This window comes from Myotis daubentonii, chromosome 11 (assembly GCF_963259705.1).
Source record: "Myotis daubentonii chromosome 11, mMyoDau2.1, whole genome shotgun sequence".
Lineage (NCBI taxonomy): Eukaryota > Metazoa > Chordata > Mammalia > Chiroptera > Vespertilionidae > Myotis > Myotis daubentonii.
This window is the reverse complement of record NC_081850.1, coordinates 52,605,051-52,620,162: the sequence shown is the minus strand read 5'-3', so window position 1 is coordinate 52,620,162 and position 15,112 is coordinate 52,605,051. Positions and strand designations below refer to the sequence as shown.

The 15,112-nt window shown below is 43.2% G+C and overlaps 1 protein-coding gene across 11 annotated transcripts in view; it reads right to left on the bottom strand.

The window, feature by feature from the left end:
- UNC13B (unc-13 homolog B) overlaps positions 1–15,112 on the bottom strand; it is a 159,804-nt gene that overhangs the window by 25,712 nt on the left and 118,980 nt on the right. For 9 of the 11 annotated variants that reach the window (XM_059657252.1, XM_059657259.1, XM_059657250.1 and 6 more), the window contains 4 exons: positions 8,384–8,430; positions 5,881–5,959; positions 3,410–3,484; positions 2,683–2,902 (listed from right to left, as the gene is read on the bottom strand). In XM_059657252.1, coding sequence (XP_059513235.1) covers positions 2,683–2,902; positions 3,410–3,484; positions 5,881–5,959; positions 8,384–8,430 — 421 coding nt within the window. Of the gene's footprint in view, positions 1–2,682; positions 2,903–3,409; positions 3,485–5,880; positions 5,960–8,383; positions 8,431–10,758; positions 10,782–15,112 lie in introns of all 11 variants that reach the window. The other 2 variants (XM_059657261.1, XM_059657260.1) reach the window with 1 other exon arrangement.

The following is a 15,112-nucleotide window of genomic DNA, read 5'->3' as shown; positions in this document are numbered from 1 at the left end:
TGCACAATTCCACAACACATCATCTGTACACTGTATTGTGTGTTCACTCCAAGACAAGTCTCTTTCTGTCACCATTTATCGTCCCTGTACCTCCTCTACCCCCTCCTGACCCCACCCCCTGCCCATCCCTGGCAATCACCACACTGTTGTCCTGTCCATGAGTTTTTTCTCTTTTCTTTTTCTTTTTCGCTCAACCCCTCCACCAACACCCATCCAGACCCCCAACTCACTCATTCCCCTCAACAGCTAACAGTCAGCTCTCTATCTGAGTCTCTCTATTTTGCTTCATTGGATTCTACACATGAGTGAAATCATATGGTACCTATCTTTCTCTGACTGGTTTATTTCACTTAGTATAATGCTCTCTAGGTCCATCCATGCTATAAAAAAAGCTATGATTTCCTTCTTTTTGATAGTCAAGTAGTATTCCTTTGTGTAAATGTACCACAGCTTTTTTATCCACTCATCTACTGATTGGCACTTGGACTGTTTCCATATCTTGGCTACTGTAAATAATGCTGCTATGAACAGAGGGGTGCATATATTCTTTCTGATTGGTGTTTTGGGATTTTTAGTATATAATCCCAGAAGTGGATTGCTGGCTCAAATGGCAGTTCCATTTTTAATTTTTTGAGATAACACCATAGTGCTTTTCACAGTGGCTGCACCAATCTGTATTTCCACCAACAGTGTGCACAAGGGTTCCTTTTCTCCACATCCTTGCCAACACTTGTTTTTGGTGATTTATTTATGATAGCCATTCTGACAGGTGTGAGGTGATACTTCATTGTGATTTTAATTTGCATTTCTCTGATTAGTGACACTGAGCATCTTTTACATGTGTCTATTGGCCGTCTGTATGTCCTCTTTGGAGAAGTGTCTATTCAGGTCCTTTGCCCATTTTTTAAAAAATGATTGTCACCTGCGCTTTATCCTCTTTATTTCAGACATGATATTTGCTATATTGCATAGATGCATTGTTTTCGTAGAAGCATTATTATTATTATTATTATTTGTTATTGTTAATCCTCATCCGAGGATATTTTTTCCATTGATTTTTAGAGAGAGTGGAAGAGAGAGGGAAAGACAGAGAGAAATGTTGATGTGTTTCACATCGATTGGTTGCCTCCTGCATGTGCCCAGGGCCCGGGGCGGAGCCTGCAACCACACTGCGTGCCCTTGACCGGAATCGAACCTGAGACCCTTCAGTCCATAGGCTGATACTCTATCCACTGAGCAAACCGGCTAGGGCTGCCCATTTTATAATTGGATTGTTTGAGTGGGGTTGTTTTTTTTTGTTTTGAGTTTTATAAGCTCTTCATTAATTTTGGATATTAACCCCTTATCAGATATATCATTGGCAAATATGTTCTCCTATTCAGTGAGTTTTCTTTTCATTTTGTTGATGCTTTCTTTTGCTATGCAAAAACTTTTTAGTTTGATAGACTTCCAAGAAACTGTTAATTTTTTCTTTTGTTTCCCTTGCCCGAGGAGTTGTATCAGAAAGAAATATTGCTAAGAGCAAGTCTGAGATTTTACTGTTTATGTCAGGGGTCCTCAAACTTTTTAAACAAGGGGCCAGTTCACTGTCCCTCAGACCATTGGAGGGCCAGACTATAGTTTAAAAAAAAAACTATGAACAAATTCCTATGCACACTGCACATATCTTATTTTGAAGTAAAAAAACAAAACGGGAACAAATACAATATTCGTATTTGCATGTGGCCCGCAGGCCGTAATTTGAGGGCCCCTGGTTTATGTTTTCAAAGGATACTTTAAGTGAACAATTCCTCAAGGCCTGCCTCTTCCTGGGTCCCTTTTATGTCACTTATCTTTCCTTGAGATAATGAAAGGCTTGCGAGTCTAAAGGTGACCTTCCTTTTCCTACCATAATCCTTAAAGCTTTTGTTGCTATGGCTTGGTTCTGAATGACATCTGGGAGACATGGAGGGGTGAGAAAATACTTTCCCACTTCCACACCCCTGGGTCCAGCAGGAGCAGAGCAAAGAGACAAGAACTTGGAGTGCTATCACCTCCAAAACAACAGGACAGAAATTTTGTTTTTCCTGTTCCTCTCCGCCCCTCCTCCGCACCCCCCACTCCATGAAGGTAGCAAAAAACACATTTAGTCAGGGCCTTGGGTTTCGGGCACATTCTCCTCTGGGACCTCTGCCTGAGCCATATGAAACTGCTGCCCCTGGCACTGCTGTTTAAAAGCTGCATCCATAAGCATGGAATAAATGCTGCCGTCCCGGATCCTAGGGAGTTCCTCTCTGAGGCCTAACACTGAGAGTTCCTCTCACAGAATTCTCTCCTCATCAGTTTTGGTCCCCAATTAAACATGCTCTAGTCATTTAGGAACTGTGGCCACTGTGGTGTGTACACTACTCAAGTGCAGCCTCTGGAATCATCTGAATCCTGAAGAGATTCTAGTTCCACCAAAGGGCCTTAGAAAACTCAAAGAATTCTTTCTAAAGGTGCTTAAGGAAGTGCTATAAAACCAGTTATTTGGAAAGGCAATGCACTTGACTCAGGACTCTACATTCTCTGAAAAGGAAAGAGCTTCAGAATGAGGAAGGCTGGAGGAATGACGTCCAGTCATCCTAGCTCTTGTCTGACAGATTACTTTGGAGAGGCCCTGCTGCCCGTGCTCCCCACCCCTCATCCCACAAGAGCACTCACGCTGTAGGCAGTCAGCGTTGAGCAGGTCCTGGCACTTCTCATGGCACTTGACTCCACACTCGCTGCAGCGCATGCCCTGCCGGGCAATGCCCCAGAGCAGGCCTTCGCACTCGTAGCAGTAGGTCGGGGTAGTGGCAGTCCAGACCTCAAAGTTGTGGGGTGTGGTGCACGAGATGGGGTAGATTAAGGCCTGCAGGGTTTTCTTATACACATGGGATTTCTGAAAGATACATACCATTACCCACCAGTGACTTTAGGTCTCTGCTGGGAGATACCAGAATGAGACCTTGTAGGGCAATCAAGACCATGGTTTCCCCTCTGGTAGTAGAGAAGGTGCTCTAGAATGACGCAGTGCGTAGTCCAGCCTGGCAGAAAGAAGCCCCCATATGTTGTGTGCTCCAGGTCATGAAAGACAGGTCTGACCTGAATACTGATTCTGAGCCTTGCCCCAGCATTCAAGGTTTCTTGGGAAACATAGGATTCTAGACCCACTATAATACCCCGAGTTCAGTGGTCCATACTCCCACATGAGACTTGGGCTTACCCCTGGTCTGGTCTCTCGCCTTTCCCAGTGTGGAAGTCTGAGACCCAGTGCTATCTATCTGTTCCATTAACGATGTATGCCCTACGCTGTTGAGTTCTCAATTCGTACGGCTACAGAGATGATCACCAGTGGATGGCTAGATCGTTAGGCCAGTGGATTCATGAAAGCCCAGGGGTCACTTACCAGCTCTTCATCCTTGAAAGAGGTACGGGTAGCCATTGCAGAAGTAATCCCTGCCTTCCGGGACTGGACCAATGACTGTAAGGGAAGACCTACTGTCAGTCCTGGCTATCACCAAGGACTGGCAAAGTCCTGGGAAGGGAGTTTCAGTGATCAAAGCAAACTGACTATAACTTACTGCCTTCGATTTTTACCCATGGGTAATAGATATCAGCATCCCAGGTTAAGATCCAAAACCCAAGGCCCTCAGAGGACTGTTCTAACAATATTAGAAAAGCACTTCTCTCAGGGTATCTATCATCCAAAGGTATCTTACCCCTTGTTTATAGAAAGGCAAAGAAAAATGAAAAGTTTAGAATTACAGTAGGAAGTAGGTCATTAAGAATAGAATAAACACACAACTCTGTCAGAGTTACATTCAAGAGCCATCCCTGAGAACAACTCCATGCTATCATCTATCCCCTGGTACCACATCATGCCCACACAACCCCAGGTGGCTTTAGATGTCAGCAGCTCAAATGAGCAGGGAACTACGAAAGTAAATGGGGCAATGTAACCTCAGCCAAATCAAGCAGGGCAAGGGGGTAAGTATGAGAACTAGGGCTGCACCCTGCTAGCCTGTCTCTTGTATAGAGGGGCCTCATGTATGCCAAGCCCAAGCATTAGGGGCAGCCTATGAAGAGACACATGGTTTCCCTAACATAGTGGACACTGGGCAGACAGAATAAAAATATTAGTCTAAGTAGGAAGAACAGTTAGGAGGGGCTGGGTGGTTTGAAATATAGATTCTTAATAGTGGTTAGAAAGGGGCTCTGGAGACACTCACCATTGCCTGTGCAGAGGAAAGCAGAAAAAGGAACAACATGATGTTAAAGCTACCCCAAGGGCATTGAAAAATAAAAAATAAAAAAAATAAAACACCTTCAGAGGCAACTGAGAGGTTCTTTCCTATAGTCCAATGTAGGAAACACATTCCAAAACTCTCTGCCTCTATCCAATGGAATTGTCTTCAATTCAACAGGTAGCCTGGGTATAAGGCCAAGCTTCTATTGGACGAGTTATGCCAGAAAGTGAAATATAGAAAAGGTTAAAAGATGGAGGAGGGAAAATAAGAACTGAATGAGACGCTGCTATCCAAACAGTTAAGCAAAGAGGAGGTGGTGGGCAAGAGGGAGTAGAGAATGAGAAAAAATAGGGAGAAAAGAAAGAAAGAAGAGAAAAAAGGGGAGACAGAAGACAATGAAAGACTGTAATAAAGAAGAGATAGCATCAGAACGTATCTTCATCCAACCAGCTTGATGAAGAGTTGGTGGGAGAATAGGTGCATTTGAAAGGAAGAAAAAAAGAAACAAGAAGATACACAATAGTAGGAAAGAAAAAATGATTAAGAGAACATGGCAGAGGATAGCTCCATTCAGCCAACTAAAGAGAAAGAAACTCGTGGGTGGAAAAACAGCAGAGAATGGAGGAGAAACGAGAAAAGAGGTGGACAGAAAAACAGACTGAATAGGGAGAGGAAAAGAGGAGCAGAAATGGTAACAAGAAAAAGGGTAAAAGTCTTACTGAACATCTAGTTTCAGAGCTCTGGGAGAGCCTGTACTCCACTCTATCCCCACTATCCACTCCGTTGTGGAAAATTCCTTGAGCTAATCCTGCCTCAGGACGTACAACCCAAAATGAGACTTTCTGATCATCCTGGAGGTCCTGAGATCAGCTTTAACTCCTAAGCCCATTTCAATTCGATTCTACAAATTGTTATCATTACCTCTCAGTGACAGACACTAAGAAGAACTAAGGGCACAGAGATAGTCTAGAAAGCCTATGTCTTGGGAGGAGACTGCCACTTGACCTCCAAGAAGTTGTACCAGCCATGCTCATCACATGCCAAGCTCAATGATCTAGGTTGGAGCTAGAGGCAGTTTCCATTCTAAGTCATCAAAAAAGGGTATAGAGATACCTAGAAGAACTAGATACCTAGAATATAACCACAGAGCCCAGCTTTGAGGGCCTAAGCCTTAAATGTTCCAGGTGGGAGCTTGAGCTCATGAAGAAACTCGGGTTCTATAGGGAGTGAGGTAAAACAAAGTCTCACTGAAGCCATCTCTAAGTCTCAGTAAGTCTTTAAATGATTGGTCTTCTGCCAGGCTGGTGTGGCTCAGTGGATGTGTCGACCCATGAACCAGGAGATCGTGGTTCAATTCCTGGTCAGGGCACCTGCCCAGGTTATGGGCTCGATCCCCAGTAGGGGACATGCAGGAGATAGCCAATAGATGATTTTCTCTTATTGATTTTCCTATCTCTCTCTCCCTCTCCCTTCCTCTCTCTAAAATCAATAAAAATAAAAATAAAAAATGATTGTTCTTCAGACCAATACTTGTCACTAAATGGACCACTACCAGTTTTGATAGCTTGCCAAGGTCCAATGGGGGCTACCCCGAGGATACAGCCTAAGCCTGCACAAGAGTTTCACTCACCAGATCGCTGACAAGTGGCAGTGGCTTTTTTCTGCGTAGATCGGGCATGCTGTCAATGCCATAGAGCCCTCCTGCTGGCCTGAGGAGGGAAGAAAATATGTCAGAACCTTTAGTCCTGTCCATTTTCCTTGCTCACCTTTTCCCCGGAGGAAGATGTGCTTTCAAGGCGGGTAAGGAAGACAGGAAGTGAGGGAAATAAAGCCATGGGATGATGAGCAATGGAATCTGCTCTCAGAGTGCACCTACCTGTCTCCTTCTATGGTTTTAGCCAAGGACCTAGAGATCTTTTATCCCATAGTGACAGGCAACTCTGTTTATCTGAAGGACCTTATGCTCCATAAGGCAAGGTGGGGATTGATGGTTAAGAGGGCTCTTCTCTACACTCAGGCCAGAGACACTGCTCCCCCAAAATAAGCCTTTCTTGGCCTGTGCTAGAACAGAGCCCATAGGAATAGCTCTACAGAAGAGCTGCTGCCGAGGTGAGCAAGACTACCAGATAATGACATGTACAAGGAGATCGTCTCCATCCTGAGGAAAAGGGGTCTCCATGGAGAAAGGAGCCCACATCACAAAGTGGAGGCAGGGGAGGTGGGATGGAGACTTCTAAAAGACCATTTAGGAAGGAAACAGGAAAAGAGCTCAGAGTGTCCGGTCTATCCCTATGGGCACATCAATAGGGACCAAGAAAAAATTATAGCTGGAGATTTCTAACATTTTTATATTTTTTTCTATGTTTATTAACTTTATTGTTCTTCCATAACAATATCCAATAAAAATACAAAGAATGTCCCCCAAAGAACACCATTTTCACATTGAGATAAGCCAGATTTTATCCCAAACTCTTCTACTAACTCTCTCCATGTCCTCTGCCAAAATTCCTTCCACTTTTGGGGTCTTGGTGTCACTTCTATAACATGAGGGGGATGAACTACAGTATTTCACTGACCTTTTGGAAGCTGCCATTCTTAGTCTCAATGAAAAGAACTCATGCACTTGGTTTTAATGAGAGCAATGAGGTGGGAAATGTGGGGTGGCTGGGTTGTACACCACAGCTAGTCTGAAAAGAGGTATATCTCAGAAGAATAGGAAGGTACTGCCACAATATAGGCCAAAAATTTTTTTTAAAAAAATGGAGCCACAATTTGGGTCAAAGCCAGGAGTTGGAACAGGCAACCTGATATGTTGATTTCTAATAAAGTCGCTTCTTGAGTACAGGCAGTGAACTTTGTTTTCAATGAGACTACCAGACCCAGGGAAGTTCTAAACTTGTGGCAGCTTCCAAGGACTGAGCTGAAGGAAGGAAAGGCAACAATAGGGAGGCATTTAGAAAATCATTGCATGGCTACCTTTAAAAATAGCTGGGATATGTTCCATTGGCATGCATGTATTTTACAATTATTAGAGGGAAAAGCTAACGCCCTGAAGAAGGGCTGTTGAAGAAATAACTAGTGCCATGAGTTTGTGGCTAATTCTAAAAACTATAATATATACCATTTAAGACATGAAGTTTTTTGCAACATAGATGAGCTTTTGACAAAGAAGGGTGGTTCATTCACATGATTAACTCTTGATTTAAAAGACAAATCACAAGGAAAAGGAGCACATAAAAATGTAATAGATAAAATTATGATCTGATCTTTTTTCTCCTCTGGTCATGAGGGAGAGGAGGCAGCCACTGAGAATTCTAATGTCAGAAGGTCTTTGTGGGAGAGAAGAAAGATCCTGACAAATAATTAATTGGCAGTACATGTGGAGGTAGAGAAGCACTTAAATTATTTTCTCTCTTAAGAACAAGCAGCAGTTGAGCAGTTTAAAATGACTCTCTGCTGCAATCACATGGGTCTGAAACTCCCAGATAAGAAGCACAGACGAACACACAGAGCTCATAAGGGATGCTACTTATGTCTTGACTAGAGTGAAATGGAACAAGTAGGTGACTCACAACAGCTAAAGCAGGACAGAGCCCAGGGAGAAATCTAATCAGCTACTGCTATCGCAGGGGTGGGCAAACTTTTTGACTCGAGGGCCACAATGGGTTCTTAAACTGGACCGGAGGGCCGGAACAAAAGCATGGATGCAGTGTTTGTGTGAACTAATATAAATTCAAAGTAAACATCATTACATAAAAGGGTACGGTCTTTTTTTTTTTTTTTTAGTTTTATTCATTTCAAACCCGCGGGCCGTAGTTTGCCCACAGCTGACCTAGAGTAATCACCCTTATGCAATGGATCAGAAATTCCACAGGCAAGAATGGGGGAGCCCTCAAGCCCCCTCCCCTGCTCCAGGGAACCACTTGGCAAAGTTCTCTCTTCTTCTGCCTCTAAGTAATCAGTTTGCAGAGTTCTCTCCTCTGACCCAGAGAACCAATCAATCCCTACAGTGGAACATCTTCCTTCCCCAGGATCAAGCGTATGAAGTTGTTTCTCCTACTTCCCAGGGGAAAAGCTAAAAGCAGCATTAGGGTCTACACAAGATCCACAGAAACCTTGCAAGAATCACTTACCCTTCTGGGAGCCACTGGGGCAAGGAGGAGTCGCCATCATCTGGAATCTTTAAAAACATAGAAAAAAGTTAGATCCTAGGAAAGAAAGGAGACTGCCATCTTTCTTTGGTAAGGCAGTGAGCAGTAAAGTAGGAAGCTCAGAGGAGTGTAGGTCACATACACCATGTGGTGACATAGCTAGCCTGATGTCTAGGCCAATGCCCTGATGAGCCAAAGGCAACAAGCAGGCTGCTGAAATGGGCAGTACTTCATCTCCCCTCTCCCGAATGAACAGGAAGGATACAAGGCCAAGCTCACTGAAATCTTTGGGCTAAAGTCTACTGGGACTGTGAGAGCTGCCAGAATTTATATCCCCCAACACACAACCCATTAGGACATGTAACAGTAACCAAAGCTGGGAAAAGGATCCATTTAGGCCTCCAGGCCTCACTGAGGCAAAAAGACAACTTCAGATAGAATCTGGTCTTCTTCCACTATATTCCTAAATTCCTTTGGCTGCCACAGTCAGATCTGGTCTTTCTAAATTCCTCTCATCTTGTGACTTGACTTGGCTTAGGTTCCTTGAAGCCGGAACTCACTGACACTGAGTTCACTCAACATTTGATAAGTTCTATATTACCAGAGTATCCAAGACAGGTTAGACACTTGGGTTATCACTCTGGTAAATTTTATGAGTTCTCTGATGAGAAGTAGAACACTGAGGTACCAAATAATTCAAGGAAGAAACAGGTTGAAAACGATTTTTAAAGGTTTCTGCACCAAAATACCCAAAGCAAATCCTTCAGGCAGTGTACAGAGTTCCAAAGCTGCCAGGGCTCTCCTGAGAACCAATGGCAAATACTGTTTAGGCTCAAAGGACCCAGTGCGAGTAGGTCTGGGGCTTCCTGCCCTACCTTGTTCCCCTCCACCACCACCAACTTCCCTGCCACCTGAGACCTGGGCTCACTAACTATCCCGGAGCACATGAGCTCCAGTACAAGGGAGGCAGAAGTAAGTTGCTCTGGACAGGGGGTGAAGTTTTGGGAGTGCTAAAGATGGGAGAAGTTAGAGATTGAATGAGGCAAGACAAAGTAGAAAAGGGAGAGGTATGACAGGTTAATGGATGATATAAAAGCTGGCAAGAACTACCTTAGGTCAGCTCAAAATGAGCTTTGGATTTAGGACTCTTCTCAGGTTTTCTGTGCCCTAATCAAGCCTATCTGCCTCCTGCCCTGGCCTGTGGATAGGATACTGGTAAAGAAAGGGCCAAACCCAAAAGGCAGCCAGAAGTGGCTGAAGCAAGTCTCCTAAGGTTGTTTTGTGAATGATGGCCATTCCTAAGTCTCCAGGTCCTACCAACCAGAACTTCTATTCCCTTTGAAAAACAATTGCTGTACTGAGCAGATTTTTATGTCCTACCTAGCATTAAATGCTTGCCAGAAAGCACTGGGCTTAAGGAAACAAAGTCACAAAGAGTCTTTGAGCGCCAGGGTTCACTGGCTCAGGTCATACACATTTCCTGTGCTTAGGGATACAATGGGTCTGCAGAAGCCTGCAGACACAGCAAACAGCATGCACACACAGGGCACTGGAGGAGGGCCAGGGGAGTGAAAGGAGATCTAGACAAAGGACCTACAGGAGGTACATTGGTAGATATAGCTTGTGCCAGAGGGAAACAAGGTGAGCGTGGATCCTGCTCTGTAGAGGGCTATAGCACCTGTGCACACACCCTTTTGGGGAGGATTCAGTGTTCACTAGGGCCCAAATCATAGACAAAGCAAACCCTCTGTCTTCAAGAACCAGTGCTTGCAGGCACAGAGCACTAGTAGAGTATGCATTCACATGGCATAAGGGAGCCACATCACAGGTCTATGGAAGCTTGTGCTCACAAGAGGCCAGGAAATCTGCTCAGAAGCACATTCACACTTAGGGCCACAGGCAAGAGGAGCAAAATGCCTGCAGCAACACCTGTTCGCAATACAAAGAGTGTATGCATGCTGGGCTCAGAGAGGGTTTACAGCATATGCCAGGCACAGCAACAAGTAGAAAATGGACACACAAAATAGGAGAGGAGGAGGGCAATCAGTGTCTGGGGGAGTCAAACTGAGTACAAATATAAGCACACACATGCCACATTGAATGTGCACCATGCTGGCACACAGATTCTCACCCCGTGCTCCAGGGATGTCTGCAGGAGCACACACAAGCACGGAGCATGCACACACACTGCTTTTAGGAAAAACACACGCACTGCTTTTAGGGAAAACAGACTATCTGCCCAGCCAAAGCTCAGAGGCACAGATCATGTGCACTCGGCACACACACAAACACCCCGTGCCAGGAGAGAGGGGTAGAGAATAGACAACAAAAAGGCCCCAAAAGGCCAGACACACAACCTGAAGGGCTCCTCGCTTTCCTTCTGCAAGGAGAGAAAGAGCAGAAAAAAAGGGCAGAGCGGTTAGTAGGTTCAGTCCTATAGCAGGGAACCCAAAGAAAATGCCAGCAAACCTCAAGGGACATGGAGGAGAGGGAGAGGTGCTCTGAACTGGGCAGTTCACAAAGCCCAGCTCCCAGAATCTTATATTGCTGGCCCCTGCTTTTATAATGTAGGACATACCAGGTTTGGCTACTTAAACCAAAGGACAAAGTCTGCCTGGGGATTCTAGTCACCTTTTGCCCTTTCCAAAGTAGCCTGCATGCAGGATCAGGGCCACCAGGGCCACCAGACCAGCTCTGTTACCAAGGGCCACTCCAACAGGCCATCTGAGCTCCCTGAGCACAGACTGAGTTTGTTCCTTCCTCAGAAGGTATATGAGCTCACTCTGGATCTGGGTAAGTCCTCAAACCCCAAAGGCCTGGTGGCTGAGCCCTTTCCATTTTAAAGCAGAGCTGGCCAAGCATTTGCCCAGCAAGCCCTAGCCTATTTTCTCAGAATCTAAGGTAAGCTAGGCCATGTTAGGGCCTGGAGTTAAGGCCAGAATCAGGATGCTCAACGGCTATAGACTGGGGTTATCTACTGACCACTGCCCTAACCAAAGTCACCATGATCGGGATGATAAAACTATGACTTCAATCTCAGGTCTGATTATTTATCAAACATAGAACAATATTCCAAAGGGAATGAATGCTTCCAGAAGGATCCAAATAAGCCACAATAGAGGAAGTATAAAGTTCAGAGGTAATTCTTCAGAGACTACATTGACTTCTAGGCCACACATAGACTTTCTTCTCTACAGAAAGTCCAACCACCTGGGCCCATTAGCTCCCCTCTACTTTCTTTTCCCTTCCCTTTAAGACTCACTGGTGTTACATAACAAGTAGAAGGGAGAATCATAGAAACTAATTCATAGGTTCCCAATTTTTCAAGTCATTCTGATGACCAAATGGGTCATGTCACCTGACAGAAGAATCAACTCAGGAACTGGAATCCTCCAAAACAGTGCAGCTACAGGAAAGTGGGTGAGATGAAAAAGACACTTCCTGGATTGGGGGCGGGAGAACACGTCTTCTCTATATCTGTTCCCCACCTCTAGGAAAGCACTCCATTGCTGTTTCCTTTGTGTGTGTGTGTGTGTGTGTCTGTGTGTGTGTGTGTGGTGGGGTTTTTTTTTTTAGCACTGTGTTGTTCCCTTTGAAAAGACAATTAGTCAAGGAACACTTTAATTGACCATGTGACTCAAATTGGAAAGGTTTCTGTCCTCCTCCACTATCTTAAATACATTTTACCATGTCAAAGTTACTTTGTGTCCTTTGGTTCTTCCCAGAGTTTCCCAGTATGCCTAAAGAATAAAATGCAATCTGCTGACAAGGCCATCAAGGCTCCCCCTGATCTGTCCTCTCACATCTACTGGGTAGACCCAGACTTAATTCTTAAGACTTAGCTCACATGTTAAATGCCTCTTTAAGTTTATTTGCCTTTCCATCACGTGCCCTTGGTACCCACACTTTTATATGCCCACTTCTATAGCAGTATGTTGCTAGTACTGCTTCATTGTAATTATCTGTATAAATGTCTCCCTAAACTGTTAATTTCTTGAAAGCAAGAATTTTATATATATATATCTTAACTTCCTTGTACTTGGGAGTCAAAAGACTTGAGGCACTGATTTATTTAAGCCTGCATTTCCTAATCTGTAAAACGTAGATAAGAACAGCTACTTCCAGGGTTATTGCAGGGATTCCTTTCTTCAACAAATACTTACTGAGAACATACTGCACGCTAGGCACCAGCAATGCCGCAGTGAATGAAACAAACTCCCTGATCTTGAGAAGTTCTACTCTAATAGGAGGAGCAGACAATTAATAATGGTGGTGAAGGTGACGATAATAGCTAACACTATGTGAACATATTATGTAACTGGCATTTTATTTAAATAAGTTCATTTATTTCTCATAACAACTTTCCTGGGTAAATACTATTAGTATCTCAACATTTTTGTTAAACTGAAGATCCGAGAGGTTAAAAAACTTGCTTAAAGTCACAGCAAGTGGCAAAGCCAAATTCAAACCAGGCATTCTGGTTCCATATCATGTGTGATAGGGGCTCTGCTAAAAACTGCAGGTTAGAGGCAAAGATAATGTCCCCTGTGATCATGTTACAGTTGCTATTAAAATTTCGTAAAAGGTTATAGGAAGGCCTCATTGATAAAATGACATCTAAGAGAGACCTGAAAGAAATGAGTATAGAAGCTATTCAGAATTCTAGGAGGAAATTATTCCAGTCAGAGAACATGCAGTCAATGCAAAGCCTGAGGTTCAAGCATAATTGGTGCGAAGCAAGTGTGCGAGAGTGCCGGTTCCAATAGGGCTCTATAGGCCCTTATAAACACTTCTTTCATTCTGAGTGAGACAGAAAAATCACTGGCAGGCTGTGAGCAGAGAAGTGATGCGATCTGACTCATTACTCTGCTGTGGGGAGAACAGACTGTAGAAGAATAAGGGTAGGAGTAGGGAGACCAGTTAGACTACTGCAATCCTCTATTCTAGATGAAAGAAAATGGTGGCTTAGACAAGGATGACAGTGGTAAAGACAGAAATGTGGTAAAATTCAGGATTTTTTTAAAAGAGATAAAGCAGGCAGAATTTATTAATTGATTGTATGTCAGTTGTGAGAGAAAAGAAGTCATGAATGACTCTGGATTTGGGCACAAGCAGCTGCAGAGATGGAGCTGCCATTTACTGTTAAGGATGAGCACAGAAAAGCAGGTTTGGTAGGAACTTGAGGAGCAGGAGCAGGAGTTTGATTTGGGTTATGTCAAATATGTAATGCCTATGCACATCCAAATGGGATGTTAAGTAGATGTGGAATCTGGTGTTCATGAAGATTCTGGGCCAGATATATAAATCTGGAAATGCTTATGAAACTCATAAGATTGGAAGAGATTACCTAGGAAACAAGTATGAATTTTTTAAAAAGTAGTGAGGACTGAATACTACAAGGTTGGGAAGATGCGGAGGAACAGTCAATAATGATGGGGGAGAACCAAGACTGAGAACAGTGTTCTGAAAGTCAAGTGAGGGAAGTGTTTCCAAAAGAAGGAACTGAGGCATAAGGATAGTCAAAAGATCAATGGAATAGAATTGGAATCCAGGAATAAACTCTTACATTTATGGTCAGTTGATTTTTGACCAGGGTACCAAGACCATTCAATGGGGGAAAGAACAGTCTTTCCCAGAAAATGGGGCTGATATAACTAAATATCCACATGCAAACAAGTGAAGTTGCACCCCTATTCACACAATCTACAAAAATTAACTCAAATTGGATCATACACTTAAATGTAAGAGCTAACACTATAAAACCTTTAGAAAAAAACATAAGAGTAAATCTCTATGACCTTGGATTAGACAATGGTTTCTTAGCTATGAAACCAAAAGCAGAATCAATATAAGAAAAAATAGATAAATTGAACTCCATCAAAACTTCACTTAAAACTTTTGCACTCTACTTCATTATAATGGCTATTACAAAAAAACAAACAAACAAAAAACCCAACACTCCAGCAGGGAGTAACAAATGTTGTCAAGGATATGGATCAAGTGGAACCTTTGTGCACTGTTGGTGGGAATGTAAGATGGTACGCCCACTGGAAAACAATATGGCCATGCCTCAAAAAATCAATTACTATATGATTCAGCAATTCATTTCTGGGTGTATACCCAAATAAATGAAAGCAAGAACTCAAACAAATATGTGCACACTCATATTCATAGCAGCATTATTCACAATAGCCAAAAGATGGAAGTAACCCAAGTGCCCATCAAAAAATTAATGGATAAACAAAATGTGGTGTATGTACATACAATAAAATACCATTCAGAAAGGAAATAGAGTACATTTTGCTAGGCTGATATGATGAACACAGCACCTTAGGATAGAAGGAAGCATGTATAAAGTGAATATACTGAGAACAGAAAGTACAAGGTAAATTTGAACGACAGCAAAGTTTCCTTTAGGGTGGAGTAGAGTGGGACTATGGGAGATAGCCTGGAAATGCAAACTAGAGACCAGTGGTAGTGGTCCGGAATGCTAAGAGAAGGAATTTAGACTTTTTGGTAAACTCTAAGGAGCAGCCCTAGGGATATTTGAAAGGAAAGTGACATGATTTAAATTTTTTATTTTTAATTTAATTTTATGACTTGATATTACAATCACTGGACTCAAACTCTAAAAGAATATTAAAAGATATTAATGAAGAATTTTCTCATCCCATTAGTTTTTCACCTAATACCTTTTCCCACAGGAAATTG